Here is a 27,879-nt window from a genome sequence, read left to right as displayed (position 1 = left end):
CTCACTGAAACACAAGAGAAAAAAAACAAAAAAATCAAATACACAGTGTTGATTCTATTTAATAATAGCTAATTTATTTAGGAGAAATTATTTTGGCAAGATTTAACCCTCTCACTGCCATCGCAAATTTCTTCAAAGGTGTAAATATCATGAATTGATGAGGTCAAATTTTAATTTAACTTTGAAGTTTACATTTTGTTTACATGTCATTATCATGTTGTGATTTTCCATTCGATGTCTTGTTGTCGTTTTCTAAGCAATATAAAGCAATGTAAAACCTCGATACAGTGTGGTATCACTTTGGAAGTTTGACTTTGTGTAACAGTGTCCATTTCATGAAAAAGGCTTGATGATTATGACATCATTATTTATCTGTAATGACGTAATTTCTGAGGATGTGACATCAATGCTGATTTCAATAGGATACGTAAGATCATGCCTTATGAATCAGTACATGTCCTTTATCACAGTTATAAGTCAGAATGTAAGTTGCTGTGTGTGACTTCTATATACATGTAAGCAGCAGACATTTGGAACAACATTCCTGAAGATATGGTAACAGCTGCTGGTAACACAAACACGTTACAACACAGGCTTAGGTTGACAATCATCCCCTGAAATTCTCTCTGTCAATGGTAATATGTAAGTACACATCAGTTGCTACAAATACTGAAGTGATACCATTATATCAACCAGCCAGTCTTTATACCAGTGTTGACAGTAACACTTATTTCTATTGATTTGATATAGTACTACATTAATCAATAAATCAAATCAATATGCTCCAACTGAAGCTTAGCTTAGTGGTCGAAATGACCAAATAGAAGAAATGACTTATTGTATAACAGGGACGAGCTGTCCGATTAAAACACGCAAAACCAAAATCCTGTCTTACCTCTACTGAATATTGTACGGTGTATGATTCGGCTGTTAATTATTTACAAATTAACCTTAAGAAAGTATTAAATCCTCGCGAATATGTCTCTGATTGTAAAACTTTAAGTAAGTCTTACACGATTTGTAGTTACCTATTTTCCTATGAGCACATAGCATTTTGTTGTCAAGTGCTATTTACTTCTTCAGAGTTACCTCCCTCTAGCGGAAGTTTACCTTTTCTTGTGCAGAGCGTCTGATTATTTTGTCGTTCATGCAGAGAACATGCATCAAGTGACATAAAGGGGACTTAAAATTTGTAAGTTAGTCAAATATCATTACCATGTATATATTTATGTTTCTTACGATACCTGCTCAAAGTTGGGTGGTGTGTGGGTCAATAACTGATAGGTCCCTTTTTGCATCAGTTTCGGTCCCCGCTTATATATAGATACTGATTCATATATATATATAAGAACTAGTATCTATTGATATATTACATCGATAAATTGCTACCAAACATGATTTATGTTGAACGTATTCATTCTGTGAAATTTATTCAATGATGTGATCAATAATTGTAACAACTACCCCTCCCTCAAAGAATGAAGTATTTAGGCAAGATTTAACAACAAATCAAATCATGTATAGTGTATCTTTTTCACCTCGTCAGGTGTTGTTTCGATAAGTGATGATTTTTACAAGTGTGCGTATACAGCTGAAACCAATCATATGCTTATAAAAACACAACAACTGAACACATCACACAATATGAATTACACATTACAAAATAGCCATGTCTCCACAGATAAATATTTTCAAGCTGAACACAAAAATCTATTCTCAGGGTTTTTATCATAAGTCAGGACCACAAGACTGCAAGTATGGGAATTAAAGGTTTAACTGCCCATGGACTTTGTCTATACAATATTGTATCAACTCCACATTTATCATTATGACATAGGAATGACAATCACTGCAGTCTTAACAAATACAGTTACACAATATGCATGATAGAATCCCCCAGAGACTGGACTGGAGTCTTGTCTTCAGTGTCCTATCCCATACATTATATTAAAATGCCATCCTTGCAGTACCAACATCACTTCCACAAATTTTGTATTATTTGATTACAAAAGTGCTGGTTCATTGTCTCCAGAAATAAGATTCTCCCCCATTTCCCATCACTACTGAACAAAAAACAGCTGTAATGAAAGAGCTTTGACAAATTACATCAAAATAAAATATGTCGCATTACTACAAAATTACCAGAAATTAGCCTTTAACATCCAATAAAGTCTAGACAGTGATCATGACAGAAGCTGCTGTTACACATTCCAAAATAATGTTATCAATATTATTAAGACAAAAAACAAAATGTTGTAGGCTTATACTTATTTTTGTTATCAAATATACAAAATTGGAATTCATTTCACTTTTGGCGGACAAGGGAGTTATGCAAATGTATCCTGCAACTGGCGCTGCCATCGTCAGAATACACCTGCCACATATATTTTTGCTGTATTTGGCTCGGGACAGAAAGACAAAAGTGGCTGGCCACTTTTTTCTCTCTTCACCCTCACCAAAATACAGCTAATATTTTAAGACACTGATTGACCATGTATTGCCTATGAAATCTACCTTTTAAATTCTGTATTTCAATAAATGTTTCTTTTAATCACAAATATATTAAAACTGTACAATTAAGTGAATGTCTTTGATTATAATACGATTAAGCTAATATCTTCTCACAAATGGACCAGTACTTACTGTTGTTGTTGTCAACAGAAAATAAAAAAAAAACTCTTCTTCACAGGAGGTGCAACACAGTGGTGATTATGACTGGACACCCAACCTTCAAAATATATATTTCTGACTAACACCTAGGAACGGGATACATGGGATGGAAGCTGGCGAGTGCTTTAAAGAAACATACCCCAATAACATAATCATTTGATATTTTGAATAATTTATGGTTGCCAAAATCTAAGTCAGTGTAAATATTATGCAGACTACCAAATAAATGACAGGAATTCGCAGCAAACCTCAGAGTATACAAGGAATGGATTATTGTTTGAAGGACCACAACTACAGTGTTAAGTTTGGTGAGTATGTATAATAGATATTTTTATACTCAAAGTTAAACTGATTTAATGGTCTGACAGATTATGTGAATGCATATTTTACTTATATAAACTACTTTAATTTCCAAAATTGAGTCACATTGTCATCAGAAAATAATACATATTTGGGATTAAAAACAAGTTGTAATAACTTGAATTCATTATATGATGCACACATATAGTGTAAATGTATGTAGATTGTTAGGATGTCTGTAAATGTTAGCAAGGAAAACAATTGTTGAAACTACTAAATGTTTAATACATATTTAGCCGATACCTTTAACAAATAAATTAATATGCATTAAAATTTCTTTTTAGAAATCACTCCAAATGAAAACACTCCTGCTGGTTTTGAAACTTTTGACAATGTGATTACTGGCTTTATGAAGGAACAAGGTATTCCAGGTGCTTCCTTAGCCATCAGTCTGCATGGAAAACCTGTGTATGTACAAGGTAAATATTTTTTAGCTTGGTATGATCATGAATATATTTTTAACCTGCCTTGCCTAAAGGTTCAATGTCTGCTGTCTGTATAAGGCAACCAGCATCAATTTTCCCCTTTTAATGACTTCTGAATAACCAGAAGACTAAGAGTCATGATGTTTGCCCTGGAAGTTCCTTGGAAAAATTAAGTCCAATCAAGTTTGGGAAAAGATATGACCTTGACCCATATTCACTGTTTCAGCATTGTACATCATAGTTACATGATAAGAATAAAAAAAACTTCATACATCAATTTTTGTAGGATTTTTCAAGCGAGTTCAGAACACCAATTCCAAAATGTTTGGTGAGTCCCAGTACTAAGATATAATTCTTAAACTCTGATTGGGTCCCATAGGAAAAGTATGGGTCTAGGATTGCAATATCTGAGTCCCAGAAATTATGGCATATATAATTCTTGACAGGATATGAATTTGTTTCAGACAAGAGACCATGTTAGATATATTTGTATCACACATTGTATATTTTGTCCAACAATGTAAGTCTTTCCATTCTTCTGTCTGTCATTCCACTGTATTTTCTGAACTGTCATGTTTGCAGTTTTGATAGTCTGGTAATGAAAAATGTTGCATACAAATGGAAAGTTTATTAATGTAAATCTTAATTATTCAATCCAATTTTTTTTTACAATAAAGATTAATTATCATAGAATATAAGTGAAAAATAATCAAACACACATGTATCACAAATATACAATACAAATTTTCAGTTATGGAAACAAATGGAAAATGTACAATAAAGATAAAAACACTTTGAAAATCAACATAACATTATTGAATACAATGTAATACAATGTTTGACATGCTATATGATACAATTGGTGTGAAGACATAGGGAAATATTATGTCTAATGTTATTGTTTACTTTCTTTCAGGATATGGAACAGCAGGGCCAGGGAAACTGGTTTTGTCCAACTCCAAATTCCGACTTGCCAGTATAAGTAAACCAATCACAGCTATTGTTACAATGAAGTTGTGTGAAAGTGGTCTGCTTTCCCTTAATGACACAGTGCTGGGGACTAAAGGTATAACATGGAGTTATTGCACTCTTGCTTTGTATCCTAATTATTTTTTATTTTAGGCAACACTTTTTAGACCACTATCATTAGATGTACTGTGCCCTGCGTCCGTGATCTGTCTGCTATCCATTCCTAATTTTTTTTTTACTTCCATTTCTTGAGAAGTACCGAATGGATTTTCCTCATATTTCATTTGGAAGTTGCTTTTGGCCACTAGTTGTGCCTATTTGATTCTGGAATTGAGTAGAGAAACATAGTGACAGACAGGTGGCAACTTTTGACTATGAACATTTATAATCACTATTTCTGGAGAAGTACTACATATGTATTTCTTAAATTTGATATGTAGCTTCCCTATGAACATTTGCCCCTTTTGGTGCTCTTTTGATTTTGAAACTGATCAGAGAGACACAATAGCTGACAGGTAGCCATCTTCTTTTTTGAGGGTTAAGATTTGTTATCACAATTTTTTTCATGATGGATTGTTCATAAAATTAATTTTAAAGGTTTTCATTGGTCATTTAAGTTGTGCTCTATGTGGGTATTTTTTTTCTAGATTTTATATGTAGGTTTTCCTTGTTATTGATGCCAATACAACATATCAATGGGAAACAAATTACAGGAAAGACCTCACTCATAAAGAACCAAAACAATGCTGGTAATGTCAGTGCCAAGATTCATCTTGTTGTTGCTGTTAAAAGAATGTGATCGTTTAAGGCATTGAATTTCTTACATAAGAAGCTTGCACAATAATTGTTTGCATCAAATTTTAACGAGGTATTTGTTGACTTTGACATTGTAGAAAGCTTTTGTGTATTACTAAATGAGATAGGAATGATTAGACAATATATGTATTACATTAATACATTGTATACAATTTTGCTTAGGTTCAATCCTATTCAGTATTTAGTTATTTCTATGCAGGTATTATTGGATATAAGCCCACCTGTAAGGGTGACCGTCGACTGACCAGGATCACTATAGAACACCTGCTTCAACATTCCTCTGGCTGGGACAGAGATAGAGTGGGTGATCCAGTCTTTTGGAAACTGGAAAAAGTGTGTCCAGGACAGGCACCTACAGCCAAGGAAACACTGGTGCGTTTTATGATGTCACGCAAGCTCCAGTTCACGCAGTGTTCATGCTGTGTATACAAGATTATGGCTTTATTTAGATATTACAAAAAATCCTTGGGAAAAAATCTGATGCAAGACTTTTTCTCCTTACCTTTTCACATTTGACTTGTAACTAGAGAAGAGTATATCCATTGGTTTTTTCCTTTATCTTATTGAGACAGAAGACATCAAGTTGCTAATTTCAGATATGGCATTCTTCATAACGCATATAATGCTTAGATGGGTGCTTTGGTACATGTGGTCCTTAATGTGCTGACAGTATGACTGTTAAGATGTGTGCATGCTTTCTTAGAGCTAGGTTTAAGACAGTAGTGGGGGATGATGTCTTTTGGGTTAGTTGTTTCCCCAGTGATGGCACATTGGTTATCTTCCATGGATTTTTCTCTAACATCTAAAACAAAGTTTGTTCCCTTTGTAATAAAAGCCCTGCAGAGCTTACGTTGACTGTGAATTTGTAAACAACATAAAAGGAAGATTTAAGATAAAAGGTTAGTGCACTTTTATGAATAACTGTCTGTCCCAAAGGCTGCTAAGGCATTCACAGTAGGACTGTCGTCATGTTTGCAATCAAATGTGCATGAGCTTCAGACTACTTTCCACAAGAACATGGAAGCACATAGATTATCCCCATGGGTTTTCCTTCAACAAAAAAAAAATCAATATCTGTTCCCTTAACAGCGTTGTAGTTAAAAGGCCTACAGAGCTTGTGTTGTTTGTTGAACTTGTAAACAATGTAAAATACAGGTTTGTTTTCATGTGTTTTCTTATTCAGATTTGACAATTATATGTGACCCACTTTTTCTTAAGACACTAGATCTAGAATTTATCATATTTGTACTGTTTATCAGTCTTATGTACTATACTGACTGTACCATATGTACATTAGTAAAATATTCTTGAAGATGATTGAAGTATTGACTACACTGATGGTAAATTGTAGGTAAACGCCATGCTTATTCTAATCTTGGCTACCTGGTGCTTGGAATGGTGCTAGAGAAGAAACTAGGGATGGGGTATGAGGACCTGGTTCATGAATGTCTAGGTGACGTTACCAGGAACACAATGTATGTTGGCACAGCCAAGAAGTCTGTGGAAGACTTTGAAGAGGTAAACTGTCAGGGTGTTTGTGGAGATAACTTAGAGATGTTCTAGAGATAGCCTAAAGATAGTACAGAGATTGTCTAGATTTGTTCAGAGAGAGTCTAGAAAAAGTTTTGAGATAGACATTGTCTAAAGGAAGTGTGGATATAGCCTAGATATACTCTTAATAATAGTCTTGAGATATTCTAGAGTAGCATAGAGTTACCTAGAGATAGCTTAAAGATTGTCTAGAGATCCTATAGAGATATTCTGGCTCCTTTCAAGACCTGATTTAGCAGTCTGTTCAAAGGCAATCCGTCCAATAGATTGTAGATTAAATATGTCTGGCACTGAATTTACAACTATAACCTTTCCACAGCTTGAAGAAATAGTTAAAAAGAAATTTGGATTTAGACAATCTTAAATTGAAGAGAGACAGGTCCATCAGCTTTACTTTTCAATACAATATCAATATATTGTTATAATTAGACATTACTTTTAAAGTTTGTTTGCATTCAATCAATCACGATCTTGTTAAAATGAGAAATATATTTTACTATTCTGATAACTGAGGCCAATTTATTGATATTAACGCAGGTAGAATATTACAGTAATAGAGACCCAAGTTTGGCCCCATCCGTGATTCCAGGGGAGGGACTGGTCACACCCCAGTATGGCTCCTTCCCTATGGAGGACACTGGGTCGTACGGAGGCTGGGTATCTTCTGCAGTACAACTTCTAGGTCTGTTTGACAGACTTTCCAACACTGAGTATGTACTTTTACTTAAATATGTAGTTAATTAAGCTTCAAAATATTGGATGATAGTAATAACTTGATATTTTGAACAGTATAAGTTAATACATGGTAGAAGTCACCAACTGCTGATTTGATTTTACAACTCTGTACTTTTAGACTTTAATAACATGTACCCTGAGTGGTGAATTATGTAAATCACAGCATTGTTTTGTGATTAGTTCTGTTCCGTGTTAATGTGTTTGTTTTATTGATTTTTATATCTTTTACTTCAACAGTCCAAGAGTCTGTATTCTGAGACCAGAAACATTCGAAAAGATGTTGCAGCGACCAAAGTATGAAAACGGAGAGGAATGGTATGGCCTTGGACTGGATGTTCAAGATGGAGGTCAGAGTTGGGGTCACACAGGTGCCATGGAAGGTACATCAACAACATTTCTCCATCACAGGTCAGGGGTCAGCTGGGTCCTTCTTCTCAATTCTTGGTCACGTGACATGGATCTAGATGGCCTTCTCAAATTTTCCCTTAGTCATGTACCACATCTACCTTTGTGGAATCCTGTGATGCCATCCCTGTCTGAATTAAGTGCAGAATACTTCTATAAAATTGCATCAAAGGATAAGTTACAGATTGTGTATGTGCTTGTACTTTACAAGGATCTGAGTCAACACATCGCGGATTTGACTAACATGGGATATTGGATAACAGCACTAAATATGTTTGTTCACAATGGTCAGTTGTATTTCAACATCGTTTGGAGGGAAAATAAAGACAATGTCTTTTGGAAAGTGAATCATTATACAAGTGATGATCCTCAACTTTACCAGGACTTTCCAGAGGAATGTGAAACTAATTTATGTGTTGATATTTTAGATACGTGTTATTTTAATAAAACATTTCAATATATTTTCATTTGTAAAAAAAGAAATACCTTGATGAAGCAGATTTTATCATTTCATGTACCTGGGAAAATTCATTTAGATCGTTTATTGAGTTTAAAAAAGCTAAATTATGATATAAAAATACAGTCTGTGTGTGTAAAACAAGGAGACATTTTTGTGTCCTCAGTTTTCTTCTACAATAGTGGTACTCCCTGTACCACCATATCATGGCTACAGATTACCCCTGATAACTTTGTGTATGAATTAGGTAAAAAGTTATCACTCCATACCTTTGGCCTGGTATATGTCAAGTTTTACACGGATGGTGATCTTCCAAGTGTTAGTATGATCCTGACTACAGAAAAGCCGTCTGTGTGTCTACAGCGACATGATGTGTCCAGGTTTGGATTTCTGTATGAGCTTCACAGAAGTGCTGATGTCCCTGTACAATTCCTATGTGGGTACAGGTCTGAGGGTATCCTGAACTTTGCTGCAGTATGGGAAGGAAACAAAAATGGTAAATGACTGGGTGATTAACAGTGACACTGACAGACCAGTCTTCCATACTGGGAACTTCATTCTGTAGAATGGACAATGAGATCTTTCAACTGAATTTGAAAATTGATTAATAGACAGAGTTAATGGCAAAGAGGTATTAATGTTGGTTTTTTTTTTAGCATATTGGATATTTTTTTTTCAAAGGATGAGGAAATATTTGCAAAGATTTGTTAATATTTTTCAGTCCTAAATGATCAGGATTCTTATCACATAGATAATATACTTGGCTTCTTGACCTGTTTAAGTATTTTTGTGCTTATATTAAAAGTGTTTTTGCCTTATGTTCAAGTTTTGTTCTTTCTTTTTTGCCATTTCATTGCCAGTGCGTAGAGTGTTACTCATGTCAGTCAATCCTTCATCACAATTATGTTTACACTCATATACACTTTAACAGATACAGATAGAGAACTGTAATTTGATACGAGATACAGATGTAGAACTGTAATTTGGTATGAGATACAGATATAGAACTGTAATTTGGTACGAGATACAGATATAGAACTGTAATTTGGCACGAGACACAGATATAGAACTGTAATTTGGTGTGAGATACAGATATAGAACTGTAATTTGGTATGAGATACAGATATAGAACTGTATTTTGGTGTGAGATACAGATATAGAACTGTAATTTGGTACAAGATACAGATATAGAACTGTAATTTGGTATGAGATACAGATATGGAACTGTAATTTGGTATGAGATACAGATATAGAACTGTAATTTGGTATGAGATACAGATATAGAACTGTAATTTGGTATGAGATACAGATATAGAACTGTAATATGGTACGAGACACAGATATAGAACTGTAATTTGGTATGAGATACAGATATAGAACTGTAATTTGGTATGAGATACAGATATAGAACTGTAATTTGGTACAAGATACAGATATAGAACTGTAATTTGGAAAGAGATACAGATATAGAAAAGAAATTTGGACTGAGATATACAGATATAGAACTGTAATTTGGTATGAGATACAGATATAGAACTGTTATTTGGTATGAGATACAGATATAGAACTGTAATTTGGTATGAGATACAGATATAGAACTGTAATTTGGTATGAGATACAGATATAGAACTGTAATTTGGTATGAGATACAGATATAGAACTGTATTTTGGTCTGTGATATACAGATATAGAACTGTAATTTGGTACGAGATACAGATATAGAACTGTAATTTGGTACGAGATACAGATATAGAACTGTTACTTGGTACGAGACAGATATAGAACTGTATTTTGGTACGAGACACAGATATAGAACTGTATTTTGGTACGAGACAGATATAGAACTGTAATTTGGCACGAGATACAGATATAGAACTGTAATTTGGTACGAGATACAGATATAGAACTGTATTTTGGTACGAGACACAGATATAGAACTGTATTTTGGTACGAGACAGATATAGAACTGTATTTTGGTATGAGATACAGATATAGAACTGTAATTTGGTACAAGACAGATATAGAACTGTATTTTGGTATGAGATACAGATATAGAACTGTTATTTGGTACGAGATACAGATATAGAACTGTATTTTGGTATATAGTTATATAATTTGCAGGTCAAGTTCTGCTTTGGTCAATTAGTTTTTTCCCACAGATTTTCCTTTAAATCTTTGTCAGTACTGATAAAAGATTATAATATCTCGGACCCAATTGAGCTTGAGGGTTGTTGGGTGAATGTCATCATTACTATTGTTAAAAAAATTCTTGTTAACACTCTAGTAGATTCATTTCAGGGATTTTGATAGAAAATCACATTTTTATAAAAGTTCAATGTCACTGTTTTTGAATTGTAAAACATCCTTGTTATCACCTCAGTGGCTTCATTCATGGAAGGATTTTTATCAAACATACACTTTTAAATGACATTTATATATCACATGAGTTTGGGCTTTGTATCTTTTAAAATCCATATTAGCACTATAGTGTCATCTTTCCCAGGAGCGATATAGATCAACTTCAAATTCATATAAAGAATCATAATATCTCAAACAAGTTTGAGTTTCAAAATTGTAGGTTCAAGGTCATTGTTAACATTGCTGTTTTAAGAAATCCCTTGTCAGCAATGCAGTGGCTTCATTCCTTGAAGGATTTTAATCAAACTTCACACACCTGGCCATCACTTTTGTTATTGAAGGTATTTCAGCCTCGCTTGTCTGCACCTAAACTTTATTTTGGAAACTTTAACTTTTGTCATGCTTTAGCATGATTTCATTCTGTGTTTAGTGATTTGAGAAACTGACTAAACATGTGCACAAATGAAAAGAGAAACAATCCTTAACCTAGAGATGTTTAAGAAAGGGGATTTTTGAAATAAAGGTTTCCTTCTTGTCTCTCTGTATGTATGTCTGTCCGTTTGTCACTACCATCTGAGGTTTTCAATATGTTTTGTTCTTGATTTTGCTGTTGTTTGTTTGGTTTGTTTGTTGTTTTTTTTTGTCAAGCCTGATGACATTCCTGAAAATCAGCATGTTGCTTTATGATAACAAGTTACATTAAAGTTGAAGTTTCCACTTCTGATACCTCATTAAGACAGAGATTGGACTGATTTTCAGATTTTTCCATAATGCCACGAGAGCTTTGTGGGTTTGTCATAAAGGGATACAAAACAAGTGTTGATTTATTGTGTTATACCTCATTGGGACAGAATTTTTACCCCTTGGACTTTAAAGTTTACTTTTATTTCTTTCCTTTTTTCATCACTTTGTCTGGATTACAATTTATTTTTAAAAGGTAAGAATACTACTTATTGAACTAAAAAGCATGTTTCATAATGTCACAGTTGGTACATTAAAAAAAGTACATTATACTATTTAGATCACATTGCAGCATACCAATGAATAGCTGAGTTTTATATTGCGCTTGATTATCAAATTGCATAATTAAAATAGCAGTTATAAGAACTATTTACCTAGAAATACCCAGAAAGCCACTACTATAATCTCATTAGGGTCTTTTCAAAATGGAAGAAAGAAAAAAGAAGTTGGATAAATGGTATCTTTGTATTTAATCATATGATATTAGACTAAAAAATTATTCAACTTTGAAAAATTGACAAATACAATGATATATAGCAAACACATCCTTTTAATTAAGCATGCCAATTTTCTGAAGTTCAAATATTGTAATTGTTGTTTGTATTGTTTAAGGTTAAAGGTAAAGCTGACCATTTTACTGTAGGTCATTTGTAACTTTTTTTAATGTAACTTAGAGAGGCCCTCATACCAAGAAAAAAAGGCATAATCAAATTGATACGACAAAACAGAAAAATAAAAAAAGAACAAAGAAAATAAAAAAAAACAGTTATTTTGTGATTTTTGGAATAGACATTTGCTATTTCAGTATATGCAAAAATAATTGTCAACAAATTTGTTTGCCATATTTTGCAATATTTATGTAATATTGGCATGACTATGTGGGGAAACTGAATTATGATATTTTTTTCGGATATTTTTTTTCCTTTTCCGGAATTTTATTCGTTTCGACTTACCGTCCTCGGCTCCATCATTAGTTTGAGCGCAACCATGGACAACGTAAACAATAATGGCGGACTTACTGTGAAGCTTTGACGCTTCACATACATGTGGACCGTAGCTGTCATTGGATTTACATGTGCATATTTTAAAGGTACTGTGCTGGGCTAAGATATCGATGATAAATCAGATAAAATGATCAGAAAATGACGCGTGTACAGTATGTTAAACAAAAATATGTATGAACACCTGACATACGGTCGATTTGGTATCCCTCATATGCTTCAGTCTCGGCCTAACTATCTTTAGTAATGATACTGTCAAGACTGTCTGTCCTTGCGGCAGAACGGCGAGACAAGCATGCCTAGATGTCCACGGTGTATCAGCTTGCTACAGTACACATCTCCGTTAGTTCTGGAAAATATCCACACATATATTAAAGTATACATGACGCGTGCTGGCGTGATCGGTAAAAATGCATTGTGCATCTTTGACCGTCCCTTAATACAATGCTTATGTATACCCGACCTCCTATCCTTCAACAAGATGATATGATAAACAAAATAACAGCAAGTAAGAATCTGTTCGTTGGCGGGGATCAACATTATCACATATATATATATATATTATAAGTCATTACAATGAATATACACAATAAATAAGTAGACCTAACATTCCTTTTTATTACCATTGTTAAAGATGGAAGAAAATGAAGAAGGCCAAAAGGAGCTCAACCAGAATATGGAGAATCCTGCCACTATCGAGGAGGAGATTGACACTCAGGGCAAAAATGCAGTCAGGGTAGATTTGGGCAGGATAAAAAGTGGATATAAAGGAAAGGTTCACAGTCAATCAAACCTACCCAATGTACTTAACGAATATGGGATGGAAGAAAAGGAAAACAAATATAAGGTGACTGTACAGTTATTAGAGACGTCTTATTCTGTCATTTCTAATGTGAAAGCAGTCAGGATATAGCAGAAGCTTTACTATGAATAAATAACCATCAATTCTAAAAAAGAACAGGGTTTCTTTGAAGTGTATGAGTTTGTCAGATTTGGTAATTGGCGTTTTGATGACTATTACAGGAATATCGTAGAACGCAAAAGGAACGTCAACCGAAAAAGATTGTGAAGGAACCAGAAGAAACAGATATCAAGGAAAAGCGACGCAAAAAGAGAGAGGAGGTATTACTGTTTATCTATACTGGGGAATTCTATTTTCTACACTTATTATTAATTCAAACACTTTAAAAAGTTTTAGGATATTCTGCTGCCCAGAAATTATATCCTTAAAAATCTACATTTAAAGATTATGCATTGTATTTGAATATCTATTTAAAATCTATCAATATATATTTTTGTGTGTGTTATAAACAATATTGAAGATTCAGGATTATCTTCCTCACCTATAAGTATAATCTTAATGGGACCTTTATTCAATATTTTGTTTAAACAGCAAGCAAGGAAAATAAGACACAACTACAGAACTTCTAAGTCTCTCCAAGCCACTTTGTTGAGGGAAAATGCGGTACTTGTTTGATGTGATATTGCTGCATGAAAATAATTTGTGAAAAATTAATCATGTCATTGTTTACAGATGTCCTAATTTGAATACTGCTTTAAATCATGTTAACAAATGACTACAAATTAATTATAACAGATTTCTGAAAATGAAACTGAACCTAATTACACTAGATTTAGGAAGTAAAGACAAGGACTGTTCTGCTTTGCATTTTACTTGTTTAACCAAACTTAGTTGGTATAAATAGTATGAGATATAGCTAGTGTAACATTACATGTACTGTAGTTCAGTATGTTTTGTGGTTTATATCAACATCATGTAAAACAATAGCAGAACACAGTCATACACTTTTGTAAGTCAGTGTGTAAACATTAACATTAATTATAATGTGAAGCAGTGTCAGCATCAAAGTGATTTACATCTTAATGCATGGAAATGTAATAACAACCAATGTAGTTTAATTAGTGTAAGCTACATTTCCATGCTCCAACCCCATCTCCAACTTTAAAAACGAAAAAAAAATTGGAGAGATAAAAATAGTTGTGACTACAATTACTCTCTGCTGTGTTGTAAAGGATGCAACACTACATACCTTATGGAGATTTTCGTGTTCATTATGTTGTTTGAGAATTGTCATAATGTTATGACAATGCTTTTGCTGTGCTTCTGTTTGATATTTTGATAGAATTGTTGTTTTGTTTTACTAATTCAATGGTTGTTAACCTCTGATTATATTGCGATCAATAGATATAAAACCAATGTACCAGAATGTTCTAAACACAAAGGATGACTTAGAAAATCATGCCCTACACTACCTTCAGAATATCAAGAATTTGTTAAAAACAAAACAAAAAACCTCAAAGACATAATTCAGCTCACCTGAAAATAATTTGTGTAAATGAAAAGTGCTCAAGTTCATTAAATTCATTTTTATGAAATAGGGGAATGGGATAAGCCTAGGGATTTTATATACTAACTATGCTTATAAAGTATTTAGTTGATCAAAAGGCTGTTTAACAGTCAAATGTCTTCTTTAGTGGTTCATTGTTTATTCGTGTCTATGGTAACACTCAAACTGTCACACACACAGTAGGTACACGTGTAGGTCTAATAGGTGACACTGCTGACTAGTCTTTTAATTCTATAAAGGATATGTAGTATTAAACTCTGTGGATTACAATTTTAATCTCCAGATTATGGTGGTCATTAAAATAATTAAGTGCAAATATGGCACACCTGGTAGATTTACAAGGAATTTACAATACAGTCTTCTGTAAAGGTTGCTTACTGGAATTTCGATAATCAACTGTATTTCACAATTATCGTTTTGAAAATGTGTATTATACATACAGATACAAATGTTATCTGTATAGAATGAAGCTTTACTTTACTGTAATGATGATAGCATTATAGGGAGATTTTATAGACCTGTTCTTTTGAAAATTTTCATTCCCACCTATCACTTCAAAGTTGAATACATAATTAAATCTAGCAAAATGTTACACTATTTGTCAACTTCACACTGGTTACTTGTATCATGAGCAGTTCCTTGTACATGTATAGACTGAAATACATACTTGACAAGTTTGAGAACTGATGGACAAGTCCTGAGGCAGACGACCTTGAAGTCATGGCGAATGAAATTGATTGACTACAGCTTCTATGGACAAGCTGACCAACATTATAGGATGATTTTAAAACTAGTCAGTAAACAGATGATACTTATGATGAGGTAGACAAATGGTTTACTGGTTTTAAAATAGTGCTAAATGACAAATTTTGATGGTGAATTGACTAAAATTGCCAAAAAAGTATAGTGTCTGACAAAGTAGGCTAGACAGAGTAAAGTGACAGGCAAACCAGGTCAGACAAAGTAAAGTGATAGACAAACCAGGTCAGACAAAGTAAACTGACAGACAAAGCAGGCTAGACAAACAGAGATGGTACCAGCCAGAGACAGACAATATCAGACACTAACCGAGAGGTTTATCTTTGGTAGAGGTACATGCATTTGATGGAAGAGAGGCAGGGAATGCCAGAAGGGAGCCAGTATTTCTCTAAAAAAGTGTCACACATGATGACAAGGCTGCATACACCTCGGGATGATACACACCCAGTGGGGGATCCAGAGGATTTGGTAAGGGCTAATAGAAAAAAATAAAACTGTTTCAGTGTTGCTTTACAAACTCATGTTCACCTCTAGAATCTCAACTCTGTTGTAAGATCTTAACTCATGTGTATATATAATCTCATCCTTACTGTGGCATTTCAACTCACTTAATTTCATTTCACAGGTAGTATCTTACTTTACCTATAGTCTCTCACCTCACCTGTAATATCTCATCTCAATTAATCGCAATCTACCTCTAATATCTCACCTCACCTGTAGTATCTGAATTTTATTTTCTCACCTTACCTGTATTACCTTATATCATGTGCAGTATCTCAGTTCACCTGTAATATCAAATTCCAACTGTAGTTCGTCTCATCATGTATAGTATCTGACTTCACCTGTAACATCTCTCCTAGCTTTTATTATCTTACTTCACCTATATTATCTTACATCATACCTCACTTATAGTATCTTATGTCACCAGTAGTAAATGTATCTCAGGTCACTTGTCGTATCTATAGTATCCCATCTCACCTGTAGTATCTCACTTTACATGTAATATTTGTGATTATGTCATTGTGAAATTTTCAGACTTAAAAACGTTTCAATTTTTATATGATTGATATTATTGTGAATTATGGTTTTAATGATTCTGCTACAGAAGCCAGAAAGACAGATATTCAAAAAGAAAACGGAGAAACATATGTTGACTACCAACAGTGACTTCCTCAAGGACATGCCCAAGTCTGATGTGGCAAAGGTAGGCACATCACTGACCAGTGTTACAGATGTTACATGGTGAATTCTGTATGAAAACTCACTAGTAAAACTATAGTGTGTTGGAGAAATTGAAAGGAAGTTATGTCAAAAACTGGTAATAGGCATAATTTGAAAATTGAAGTCTAGGCCTGTCAATATCTTACTGAGTATATATCACTATTATAAATACAAGTAATACAAATGATATAATGTATAATTAGACTTTTGTTATTTTCATACCTACAAACTATATACAGACTAACAATGTGATTTCTTCTTCAGGTTGTGGAGCTGCAGGACAAGTTAATGAAGGAAGGAAAACTGAAAACACAATATGATATTGACAAATTCAGAGAAGATTTGAAAAAACCAGAAGTCTTCAATTCATATTTTAAAAATCCAAAAACTTCAGGTGAATTTTGAGTCATGAATGATGAACAGATATTGTAACAAATTAATCACCTTACTCTGTGCTAGTCAGTTAGGCATAATTAAAGCCTAATCAAAGTTGAAATTATTTTTATCGTAAAACCATATACAACAAAATGCCATACATCCGAACTGCTTAAGAGATGTGTAATTTGTCATGTGGCCATTCAAATATGTGATTTTTTTTTCACTCCTTTAATGATGTCAAAATATAGTTCATGACAAATGATCATGAGAACTGTCAGACTTCAGTATAGTTTATGTAGCATAAGTAACGGTACAGTGGAAAAGGGACACAACTTTTACAGTAATAATTAACTACCAAGAATATATGAAGAACACCATAGGAGTTGAGATAATTGAAGTTAGGATATGTGGTGTCCAGATAAGGGGTGTGATAATTCCAGAGAAAAGATGAGTCCTGGAGAGTGTCAAGTTTTAAAATTTCTTTAGCTTGTATTAGATTTTATAACATCAAATGTTGCCAGGTGAAATCCAGTATTTCATCCCTTTGTAAGAAGTGATTGTGTTATCACCTATATATACCTACTTATCTGTTGTAGATGCTGGGTCTGTAGCAGCCAGTACTGTCATGAGTTTACCCAAAGTTCCTCCCTCAAATCCTCGTGTTCTTGGTCACATCACAGAAGCATCACGGCCACCCACGAGGGAGGAATGGGCTGTAACTCACCAATTTGCAGCCAGATATGATGAGGTAATTATGTCTACCATAACCTTTTATATACCAGTCTGATATAACAAAATAGGAAAGCTTTACTCCCACTGCAGTTTTACCATGTCCAAGGGAGAAATTAACAGCAATTTCAAGTTGTAAACTTTTTGTGAGCCTGTATTTCATAACCTCTTTATGTTGAGGTGATGATACCATTATACAAATGTATGTAATACTAGTAAAAATATTTGAAATCCCTATTGTTTGAATTTGAATCTGCTGACTTTGAGATGTATTGTACTTGTAGTCCCAAACTGTTTGAAAATCCTATTAATTTATTTTTTCAGCAAGCAAAAGCAGGAACCTCTAAAAAGCAAGGGATCTTTGACCTCGAAAAACGTTTCCCAAAGGTAATCTGTTCAAATGATCATCCAATTCTGAAAGTATTTGGAAATATTTCTTTTTCTTGTAAGTTTCCACAACTTTCTCCATTTGAGAAATATTTAGTATGAATCTGTTTCTTGCAGAAATATGTGTCTGAAGTTGAGAATTGGACATTTCTTTCTAAAAGAGGAGCCATGAATGTAAATGTGTTGTCAATATTTGAGTCTAAGTTTAAGCGTTTCTACTTCAGCCCCAGATGCCAGCACTGAAGTGTTCCACCTTGGACTTTGGAGAGAAGCCTGCAGACCCAGAAGAGGTCAGTCCCATACTCTAGTATCTAACGATACAATATTCTTTTTGTCCATTTTCATCTGTTGTATTGTCCATCCAGAAACAATTGACAATTTCTGTTTCTCAAAACCTCTCAACCAATTTTAATGAAATTTTGTAGAAACTTTCCATGGCCGACGTTGAACCAAAATAGTGAATCATATGCTCCCCATCCACCAGGGGCCTGAAGAATGGGCCCAAAAGATGTTAAGATGACTTAAATTCAGATATGATAGAATCAGATAATTTTTTTTGATAGAAGTGTCTGTGCCTTACCAAAATTACATTTTGAGCATAATTCATTTATTTTCCAATGGAAATAATTCAAATTTGATTAGAATTATTAGTATATAATGATAGTTTGATGGTTTTTTTTACTGACCCTGATTGGCCTCTAGAGGCTGATAGACAGAGCCATTTATAAGGATCAAGTTAACTCAAATTTGTTTTTAAATCCTAGTCCCACATATGATAGAAACTAACATGATTCATGGTTAGAAAGGTCTTAATATGTTTTACCAAAACTCAATTTTATGACCCCAGGGTCTCACATTTCCGCCGGAGAGAGAGTGACTTGTTTCACTAATTTTCAATGGCAATAATTGAGACTTGGTCAGAAATATTAACAATGGATGGCAGTTAATGTTCAAGTATCCATGTTTACAAAATGATTACTATGACATGTTATGTATAAAACTCAGGTGACCGTTAAGGCCCTGGTGCCTCTTGTTACTACTTAACTTTGTATTATATAGTAGTATTAAAACAAGTAAATAATCTGTGACTAGCTAACAATTTATTCTGAGTATTGTTCTTATTTTAATGAAAGTATATTGTATTTTCTGTATGTAACACTGGTAAAGTATTAAACATAATCTACTGCTTAGCTAGAGAGATCTCTTCAGCTACATTGGTTGAGAATAAGACTGGTAAGTCAGAGGTCCCACGTTCAAATCTTAGGAGAGGCATTGGAATAAATAATTACATCTGTCATATATATTCAAATGAATTAAGTTTTAACTAAAAATGAATGTTTAAATATTTTTTGTGAAGACTCGTACATCAAAAATACTTTCAGAAATATGTATTTTTGAAACATTTTCCAGATGCAAAGGCAGGCTGAACTGAAGGTGCGGATCAAGCAAAGGAAGAAATTTCTTCGAAAATTGCATCGAATGCATCAAATGGCAATGGCACATAGTGCTGCAGCTAGCAGGTATAGTGATCTTAAATGACTGCTAACTATATGGAATAAGAAAATCTCAAACTGTGTCCCCTGTGTACTACTGTAGACACTTGGCTCTGGTCATCTGGGTACAGCACTGGACAGTAGTTACTGTAGACACTTGGCTCTGGTCATCTAGGTACAGCACTGGACAGTAGTTACTGTAGACACTTGGCTCTGGTCATCTAGATACAGCACTGGACAGTAGTTACTGTAGACACTTGGCTCTGGTCATCTAGGTACAGCACTGGACAGTAGTTACTGTAGACACTTGGCTCTGGTCATCTAGATACAGCACTGGACAGTAGTTACTGTAGACACTTGGCTCTGGTCATCTGGGTACAGCACTGGACAGTAGTTACTGTAGACACTTGGCTCTGGTCATCTAAATACAGCACTGGACAGTAGTTACTGTAGACACTTGGCTCTGGTCATCTAGGTACAGCACTGGACAGTAGTTACTGTAGACACTTGGCTCTGGTCATCTAGATACAGCACTGGACAGTAGTTACTGTAGACACTTTGCTCTGGTCATCTAGGTACAGCACTGGACAGTAGTTACTGTAGACACTTGGCTCTGGTCATCTAGATACAGCACTGGACAGTAGTTACTGTAGACACTTTGCTCTGGTCATCTAGGTACAGCACTGGACAGTAGTTACAGTAGACACTTGGCTCTGGTCATCTAGGTACAGCACTGGACAGTAGTTACTGTAGACACTTGGTTCTGGTCATCTAGGTAGAGCACTGGACAGTAGTTACTGCAGACACTTGGCTCTGGTCATCTGGGTACAGCACTGGACAGTAGTTACTGTAGACACTTGGCTCTGGTCATCTGGGTACAGCACTTGACAGTAGTTACTGTAGACACTTGGCTCTGGTCATCTGGGTACAGCACTGGACTGTATTTACTGTAGACACTTGGTTCTGGTCATCTAGGTAGAGCACTGGACAGTAGTTACTGCAGACACTTGGCTCTGGTCATCTGGGTACAGCACTGGACAGTAGTTACTGTAGACACTTGGCTCTGGTCATCTAGGTACAGCACTGGACAGTAGTTACTGTAGACACTTGGCTCTGGTCATCTAGATACAGCACTGGACAGTAGTTACTGTAGACACTTGGCTCTGGTCATCTAAATACAGCACTGGACAGTAGTTACTGTAGACACTTGGCTCTGGTCATCTGGGTACAGCACTGGACAGTAGTTACTGTAGACACTTGGCTCTGGTCATCTAAATACAGCACTGGACAGTAGTTACTGTAGACACTTGGCTCTGGTCATCTAAATACAGCACTGGACAGTAGTTACTGTAGACACTTGGCTCTGGTCATCTAGGTACAGCACTGGACAGTAGTTACTGTAGACACTTGGCTCTGGTCATCTAGATACAGCACTGGACAGTAGTTACTGTAGACACTTTGCTCTGGTCATCTAGGTACAGCACTGGACAGTAGTTACTGTAGACACTTGGCTCTGGTCATCTAGATACAGCACTGGACAGTAGTTACTGTAGACACTTTGCTCTGGTCATCTAGGTACAGCACTGGACAGTAGTTACAGTAGACACTTGGCTCTGGTCATCTAGGTACAGCACTGGACAGTAGTTACTGTAGACACTTGGTTCTGGTCATCTAGGTAGAGCACTGGACAGTAGTTACTGCAGACACTTGGCTCTGGTCATCTGGGTACAGCACTGGACAGTAGTTACTGTAGACACTTGGCTCTGGTCATCTGGGTACAGCACTTGACAGTAGTTACTGTAGACACTTGGCTCTGGTCATCTGGGTACAGCACTGGACTGTATTTACTGTAGACACTTGGTTCTGGTCATCTAGGTAGAGCACTGGACAGTAGTTACTGCAGACACTTGGCTCTGGTCATCTGGGTACAGCACTGGACAGTAGTTACTGTAGACACTTGGCTCTGGTCATCTGGGTACAGCACTGGACAGTAGTTACTGTAGACACTTGGCTCTGGTCATCTGGGTACAGCACTGGACAGTAGTTATTGTAGACACTTGGCTCTGGTCATCTGGGTACAGCACTGGACAGTAGTTACTGTAGACACTTGGCTCTGGTCATCTAGGTACAACACTGGACAGTAGTTACTGTAGACACTTGGCTCTGGTCATCTAGGTACAACACTGGACAGTATTTACTGTAGATACCCAGCACTAGTTACTTAAGATAAAGGTCTCTTTTCATCTGTTATTCAAAAAATGATGACTTCAGCAATTTCTGTTAATTTCTCTCATTTGTCAAGTTTTCCATTATCTTTTATCTGAACATCTTTTCCTCTTTCATATATTCACAGAATTTTATGGACATTCTTAATGGTTATGCTTTACATGACTTGTAACCCTGTTAATATGTTATGCTATAACCAAACTTGTAATAACACCTAGCAGAGCTGTGATTGGCTGAAGAATCCATTGTTTCAATAGTGAATAACACCATGGTGTCATATACATAACATCTAAGTAAGTGTTAAGGAGCAAGAATATCTGTAATTGAGATTTTATATCAGTCTTATTAAGTAGTATCTTGGTTATGTGATACAATCTTATATTCATTTCCATTTCAAATGAGATTCATGAAACTTGTCATAAATGCTACATTTTACCTCTGCAGTTGCCCGGTGAAATGAAAAATACCTAGATGTGTTTTATATGCAAGATCCTCTCTTGATGTCATTATTTCATTTATAAATCTGTATTATTTTTTATACAGAATAATGGAAAACCATAGTGAGTTTGGTGGTATACTGGATGGAAATTCACTTCGGGATGTGGTAGGTATTGCCATTGTAATATGTACAGTGGTGGATGTATCTATAATGGTCTTTTCTGCTTTATGTAACTATTGCTATGTAGATCTATAATGTCGGAGCTGTTTTTTGCGGCATGTCTGATTCTAGATTGTTTGTAATACATTCTTTGTCTTATTTGTATTACTATACAGCGTTAGATATAAATTTGATATTTTTGTAACAGCACAGGTGAATATTACGAGATGTAATACACTGTAACATTAATAAAGACCAACAAAAAGATCTGTTTAACATTATAAGTATTCAGTCAGTAGGTCAGCCAGACACATGCAGTTTCTTTTACAACCATAATTAACATGAAATTCAAATGATAATTCAATATAGGATGAGTGATTTTCTCATTCTTGCCTCAATTCACAACGTACAGTTGCTGCTGATATTGATGGAAGATTACACAATACAGCTCAATTCATAAAAAAATTATTACACTATCATTTTTCAGCTCCTGCCATCTGTTTTTAACGTAAGAATTGTATTGATTTTCGAGTCCCAACTTTTCCCCCACAAAACCTTTGAACGATTCACCTATAAGATCTATAACTGATTTTCCTGAATAACGATATAAGTCCCAATGTTCCTCAAATCCACTGAACTTGATACCATTTTAATTTGGTACCTCAATACATTTTTGTACATATACCTATAATAGAGTCCTGATTGACTACACCCTTTTCCCCATTACATGTACAACCGTCTGAGCCCAAACAATAATTTTCCCCTCATTCTACACAGTGTAAATGTCTCAGTAGAATGAGAAAAATATATTCTCATCAGTCACATCTCTAAGCCCTCCAAACTATCATTAAAGCTTTTGTGAACATTTCTTAACCCACCAAATTATCATTAAGGTTTTTGCCAACATCTCTTTCCCTTTCAAACTATCAACCACAGTTTTGGTGAACAAACCCTCTAAATTATTATTACGTTTTTGGCAATCATCTCTAAACCTTCAAAATATTTAGTATTTGGTGAACATCTCTTGACCATCCAAAACTATCATTAAGGTTTATATGAACATCTCTAAACCTTCAGAACTATCATTAAGTTTTTGACAAACATCTCTAAACCCTCAAAACATTTAGCTTTTGGTGAACATCTCTAAACCCTCCAAATTATCATAAAGTGTTTTGTGAAATTTTCATATTGCTCTCTGTCATGAACTGGTAAGTGACATTCCCTTAATCTACATGTTAATCAATTGGCCACCATATTTTTGTAGCTGTTCATGACATCATTCTCTATTAAGCCATGTTGTTTTTATTATCTACGTACAGCCCCACTACCTTCAATACACATTTTGAAATATAGAAATTATTCTGGTTAATGCTGTCCATTGAAACATATTTTACTGCAATAGTTTACTAATCCCTAGGTGACAGTTTGCTAGAGCCTTGAGGAGCCCCTTGTAACATTTCATTTCCTAGATCTACATCAGGAACCCCTTGTAACATTTCATTATCTAGTTCTACATCAGGAACCCCTTGTAACATTTCATTATCTAGTTCTACATCAGGAGCCCCTTGTAACATTTCATTTCCTAGATCTACATCAGGAGCCCCTTGTAACATTTCATTATCTAGATCTACATCAGGAACCCCTTGTAACATTTCATTATCTAGTTCTAGGAACCCCTTGTAACATTTCATTTCCTAGATCTACATCAGGAACCCCTTGTAACATTTCATTTCCTAGATCTACATCAGGAGCCCCTTGTAACATTTCATTATCTAGTTCTACATCAGGAGCCCCTTGTAACATTTCATTTCCTAGATCTACATCAGGGGCCCCTTGTAACATTTCATTTCCTAGATCTACATCAGGAACCCCTTGTAACATTTCATTTCCTAGATCTACATCAGGAGCCCCTTGTAACATTTCATTTCCTAGATCTACATCAGGAACCCCTTGTAACATTTCATTTCCTAGTTCTACATCAGGAACCCCTTGTAACATTTCATTTCCTAGATCTACATCAGGAACCCCTTGTAACATTTCATTTCCTAGTTCTACATCAGGAGCCCTTTGTCACATTTCATTTCCTAGTTCTACATCAGGAGCCCTTTGTCACATTTCATTTCCTAGTTCTACATCAGGAGCCCTTTGTAACATTTCAGTCTTCTTGTTTTCAGGCGTCTGTGTATAGTGGAATGCAGAATCTTGTATGTTTATCACTTAAAGAGTTGTGATGTGTAATTTTGTGTTCAAAACTAACTCAATTATATACATCATGTATTGACATGCACTTATTAGCTTGCATTGATGTTGGAGACACTAGCACACCTAAATAAGAATGATTCTATATCCTTTTTACACATTCTTCACTTGGATCAAAATGATGAGTTCTGCTAATTTTACAGAGATCTTTGATCAGATGTTTAAGTAAACATTTATTAACCTCTCTATCCAATGTAAGATAGAACGGTTGTAAACTTCGCTCACATGATAACAATTGACATAAGAACTTTGCCAAAGACAATGGATATTGGCCAGAATTTCCTCTCTCCCTACGTTAATATGTCTATCATTTGGTGTTGAGGCCTGAGGAAACTTGAGCTAACTTATATATCATAAAGTAACAGTTTTTTATTGATCTATTTATTTTTTTTCAAAACATCAGTAATGTTTTGTTACTTACTGAATTAGAGTTTATTCATCACACAAAAGTGATTTTTGTGTCTCACTGTAACAGGGTGTCACCATCATTAAAGATACAATGTCTAGGTTTCATGTAATGCACCGTCTGGTTTGTACAAACATTAAAACCAAACAGCACTCAATACACAAGAGTGCCCAATCTATACCACACACTGCAGTATATTATCAATTACATTTTGTGTGACACTTTACAAAAAGCCATGTTATACAAAATATTCTCTAAAAATTGCAAGATTTTTGAGCTTTGTTTTGTCAGATTTGATATCTGCATTTTTCATATTATACTGTTTTGTGTAAAAAAGCATGCATTGTACATATGAGATTTTTGTATTAGAAGAGAATTTGTGTTTGAGGTGATGCAATATATACCCTATACTTATATAGCCTAGCTTTTTGTTGCTATATGAAAAGCCTGGAAACTAGACCTAGCTGCTATCAACGGAGTGAAAACATTCAACTGAAAAATATTTAGCTTGCATCAGAAATATTAAATGTATTTTTCACATTTCAAAGTGCTTATTGCTACTGCATATGTATTCTGTTGATCAGAAATATAAAATGATCTGTCTCAATTCTCTCTGGAAGTTGAGGTGGTCTGCTACATTTAGTAACCTAAATGATGCAATTGACTTGTTTATGATAATCAACATAACACTGAAGTTGGAATATATCAAGCTTTAGAATCAACAGTGTATGACAAGTGCTAGAGATGATGCAAGTCCTCCCTGGCTGGGGAGGATCCAGACTAGAGCATGGTTGTGATTTTTGTAAGCTAGTTAATTGTGTGATAATAAAATGGTATAACGTTTGATACTTGTGACACAAGAATAGTGTAAATCATGAGAGCGAGACTAAAGATCAATCCTGGTACTTGGTGAGCATGAGACATTTTTGGTATGATGCTGACCAGAGTATGGTGTATGATAATTGCATGATATCTGCGATAGAATATTGAATAATAATATTGTTCATGCCAACTTTCGTAATATAAGTTAATAATTAAAGGTATATTGATTTTTGTCCTCTCTGTAGATATTGTACTCTTTAGATTACTTTGTCTTGTGCTGCTTTTTACTGTAGATATTGTGCTGTATTGCTCAGATTACTTTGTCATATGTTTGTAGATATTCCTCACTTTACATTGTCCTGTGTTAATTCTGTCTGTAGATATCAGTGCTGCCTGCTCCTGAGGATGAGTACATCTCCCAGCAAGACCTCCAGGTAGCAGAGATTGGTGGTCAGCTGATGCAGGATGACCACAGTGGGGGATCTTCTAGTAACAGCAGTATTCACTCACGGACCTCTCTACAATCCAGAAGTAGCCTCCGTTCCCGTGGGAGTCTACAGTCTAGAGGGAGTAAGGCTGTCAGTACACCAGGGCTTCGCAGGTAACTAGTTCTAAATCTCAATTTTTGCTTTTCAGTGAAATCCTGAGCTTGGTATGCAGCTGAAATTTCCTGGTAACTATCGTGTATAAATTTAGAGGATTATAATGAAAGTAGCATATGTTTTTAGGACATGTATATCCCCTGCTCCCATGTACATAAAAGTATTCATCATTGTATTTTTGAAGAAGTTGTCAAATGTCGCATTTACATGACCATGTAACCTGGACCAATGAGCGCCTTAATATGATTAGGTGTAGAAATTTCTGTTATGATACTATGGGGTAAATGCGAGCCAAATTCCTAAAAGGGCAGAGCATGAAAATGATTTACATATTAGTAATCTACACATCACATTTATTATTAGTCAGCTTTTTTATTGACTGAAAGATGAATATGTACTATTTAATTGACTATTTCTTTCCTTTTCATAGAAGAATGTTGCAATCTAGAGAAACAAGTCGCCCAAAACCAGCACCACTGCCCCTCACCATGGATGAAATCAGAGGCAAGACAAAGGTCATTGTAAGTAACAAGTTTACATTCCATATACATATGTTGCTTCCTATATGTCATTTTGTGATATGCTAGGTATAAATACTTTCTAAACCATTTTGTCTAAATGCAATTCATTTTAACCAAGTTCTGTTTAGAGCATTCTTAGGTAAAGAGAAATATATGTCATCATAATCTGGTCTCCAGACACTCGATAAAACTGCTTAGTATATTAGTTTGTGAAATTTTCCCAAAACTAAATGTTATAACCTCTGTAGATATTCTTTCATTATCCAAACACATTGAAACAAGAAAAATACAGAATAAAGATATCTTTTCAAAAGACAACGTTCAGAATGACATTAGTATTTGCCATGTTATTTTGTTCAATTTTTATGCTACAGTTATTTACTTATATTTGCAGGAGGCAAAATGTCTGAGTAGCAACTGGATGAACTACATGAAAGCTGGAAAAAACATCGAGACATCATAGAAAACAGTGATCATGTCTTGTGGAGCAAGATATAGACTACTTATATGTGGTTACATTAAGGAACTTAGTCTTTATGAACAAGTTTTTAACTGTAATTCAATAAACCATAACTGATATTCTTGAGAATACACCTATCTCAAAAGTATTTAAAAGATTAT

The 27,879-nt window shown here is 34.8% G+C and overlaps 2 protein-coding genes across 2 annotated transcripts; both read left to right on the top strand.

The window, feature by feature from the left end:
* Positions 1-1,111: 1,111 nt before the first annotated feature.
* Positions 1,112-9,117, top strand: LOC132547921 (uncharacterized). Its single transcript, XM_060211729.1, has 8 exons — positions 1,112-1,192; positions 2,690-2,978; positions 3,315-3,449; positions 4,372-4,521; positions 5,440-5,652; positions 6,592-6,758; positions 7,329-7,501; positions 7,764-9,117. The coding sequence occupies exons 2-8, from the start codon at positions 2,897-2,899 to the stop codon at positions 8,890-8,892; spliced, it is 2,049 nt and encodes a 682-aa protein (XP_060067712.1). The 5' UTR covers positions 1,112-1,192; positions 2,690-2,896; the 3' UTR covers positions 8,893-9,117.
* A 4,005-nt stretch (positions 9,118-13,122) lies between these two features.
* Positions 13,123-27,721, top strand: LOC132547923 (uncharacterized). Its single transcript, XM_060211731.1, has 15 exons — positions 13,123-13,335; positions 13,512-13,610; positions 15,947-16,090; positions 16,725-16,820; positions 17,102-17,231; positions 17,812-17,963; positions 18,269-18,331; positions 18,556-18,621; positions 19,742-19,851; positions 22,594-22,654; positions 23,656-23,661; positions 24,808-24,852; positions 26,516-26,736; positions 27,171-27,258; positions 27,653-27,721. Exons 1-15 carry the CDS (start codon positions 13,123-13,125, stop codon positions 27,719-27,721), a joined length of 1,563 nt encoding a protein of 520 aa, XP_060067714.1.
* Positions 27,722-27,879: the final 158 nt, after the last annotated feature.

Source organism: Ylistrum balloti, unplaced genomic scaffold, assembly GCF_031769215.1.
Source record: "Ylistrum balloti isolate Yb309-2 unplaced genomic scaffold, AGI_CSIRO_Ybal_v1 Utg369988, whole genome shotgun sequence".
Classification (NCBI taxonomy): Eukaryota; Metazoa; Mollusca; class Bivalvia; order Pectinida; family Pectinidae; genus Ylistrum; species Ylistrum balloti.
The sequence above is the reverse complement of the archived record's forward strand: the minus strand, read 5'-3'. Positions and strand labels throughout refer to the sequence as shown.